This window comes from Hylaeus volcanicus, unplaced genomic scaffold (genome assembly GCF_026283585.1).
Source record: "Hylaeus volcanicus isolate JK05 unplaced genomic scaffold, UHH_iyHylVolc1.0_haploid 12195, whole genome shotgun sequence".
NCBI classification, from domain to species: Eukaryota; Metazoa; Arthropoda; class Insecta; order Hymenoptera; family Colletidae; genus Hylaeus; species Hylaeus volcanicus.
The window spans coordinates 160,937-162,136 of NW_026533145.1; the positions used below are offsets into that span (position 1 = coordinate 160,937).

Below are 1,200 nucleotides of genomic sequence, written 5' to 3' on the forward strand. Positions count from 1 at the left end.
AGATAATTTTATAGCCATCGAAAAAAATTCTAGAGGGCTCCAAAAATTTCTAGAGGCATCCAAGCAATTTCAGTGGCTCCCAGAAAATTCACGAGCCATCTACAAAAATTGTAGAAGCCTCTGAAAATGTCTAGAGTCATCGAGAAAAATTCTGGAGGCTTGTAACAATTTCTAGAGTAATTCGGAAAAATTCTAGAGGCATCCAAAAATTTCTAGAGTAATTCGGAAAAATTCTAGAGGCATCCAAAAATTTCTAGAGGCCCCCAACAAATTCCAGGGCCACCCAATAAATTGAAAAAAAAAAAACTGTCCTACTCACTGTGAGCATAGTGTGCAGCGGCGGCAGGGTGGTGTGCGGTGGGTCCAGCGTGGGGGTAGTATCCCCTGTAGTCAGTGGGGTTGCCTACAACTCCGCCGACCCCCGCGCCCCCTGATGGCGGCTCCAACGTGGACCTGGGGGGCTCATACCACCTAGCCGCGCTCGACTCGCTGCTCATGTCCATCTTGTCGAGACTTGTCCTCTTCTAACGACCGTTCCTCCTCCTCCACCTCCTCCTCCACGTCCTCCTCCTCCTCCTCCTCCTCCTCCTCCTCCTCCGCCTCCTCCTCCTCCTCCGCCTCCTCCGTCTGCGATCCGAAGATCTTTTAACGGGGGTTGCTCAACGGAGGCGAACCAGAGGGTAATTAGGGGAGTGGGGGGAACAAGGGGGAGTGGAAAGGGATTAGGACCGCTGGTTAAAACGCCTCTCTTCCGGAAGCGTGGTCCTCCTGAGGACCTGAGAGGAGGTCATAGGTAATCCTTGAGAAGAGCTGACGATCGCCAGGAAAATCTCAAGCTCTCACCACGGCTTCTGCAACAGAGAAACAATATTTCGCAATTAGGGATTAGATTGTAGCGTTCCAGGAAGATGGAGATGTGGTTATTGAATGTGGGGTCGTTGAAAAGGGACTTTAGGGGTATACAGAAAAAATACGATGGCACCCAGACATTTCTAGAGGTATCTAAATAATTCTAGGAGCATCTAACCCAATTCTAGAGCAATCCGGAAGAAAATTTAGAGAGATTTAGGCAATTCTAGAGACGTTCAGAGAAATTGTAGAGGCGTTTAAGTCATTTTTAGAGGCATCTCGATGGATTCTAAAGGCACCTGGACTAGAGGCATCTGGGCAGTTCTAGAGCAACCTAGAGAGACTGTTTAG

The 1,200-nt window shown here is 48.7% G+C and overlaps 1 protein-coding gene across 3 annotated transcripts in view; it reads right to left on the bottom strand.

Moving 5' to 3' along the window:
• LOC128882834 (GATA-binding factor C-like) overlaps positions 1 to 1,200 on the bottom strand; it is a 139,250-nt gene that overhangs the window by 123,038 nt on the left and 15,012 nt on the right. For all 3 annotated transcript variants that reach the window (XM_054134603.1, XM_054134602.1, XM_054134604.1), the window contains exon 2: positions 320 to 851. In XM_054134603.1, the coding sequence (XP_053990578.1) occupies positions 320 to 503 (184 nt within the window). In that variant the 5' untranslated portion in view covers positions 504 to 851. The remainder of the gene's footprint in view (positions 1 to 319; positions 852 to 1,200) is intronic.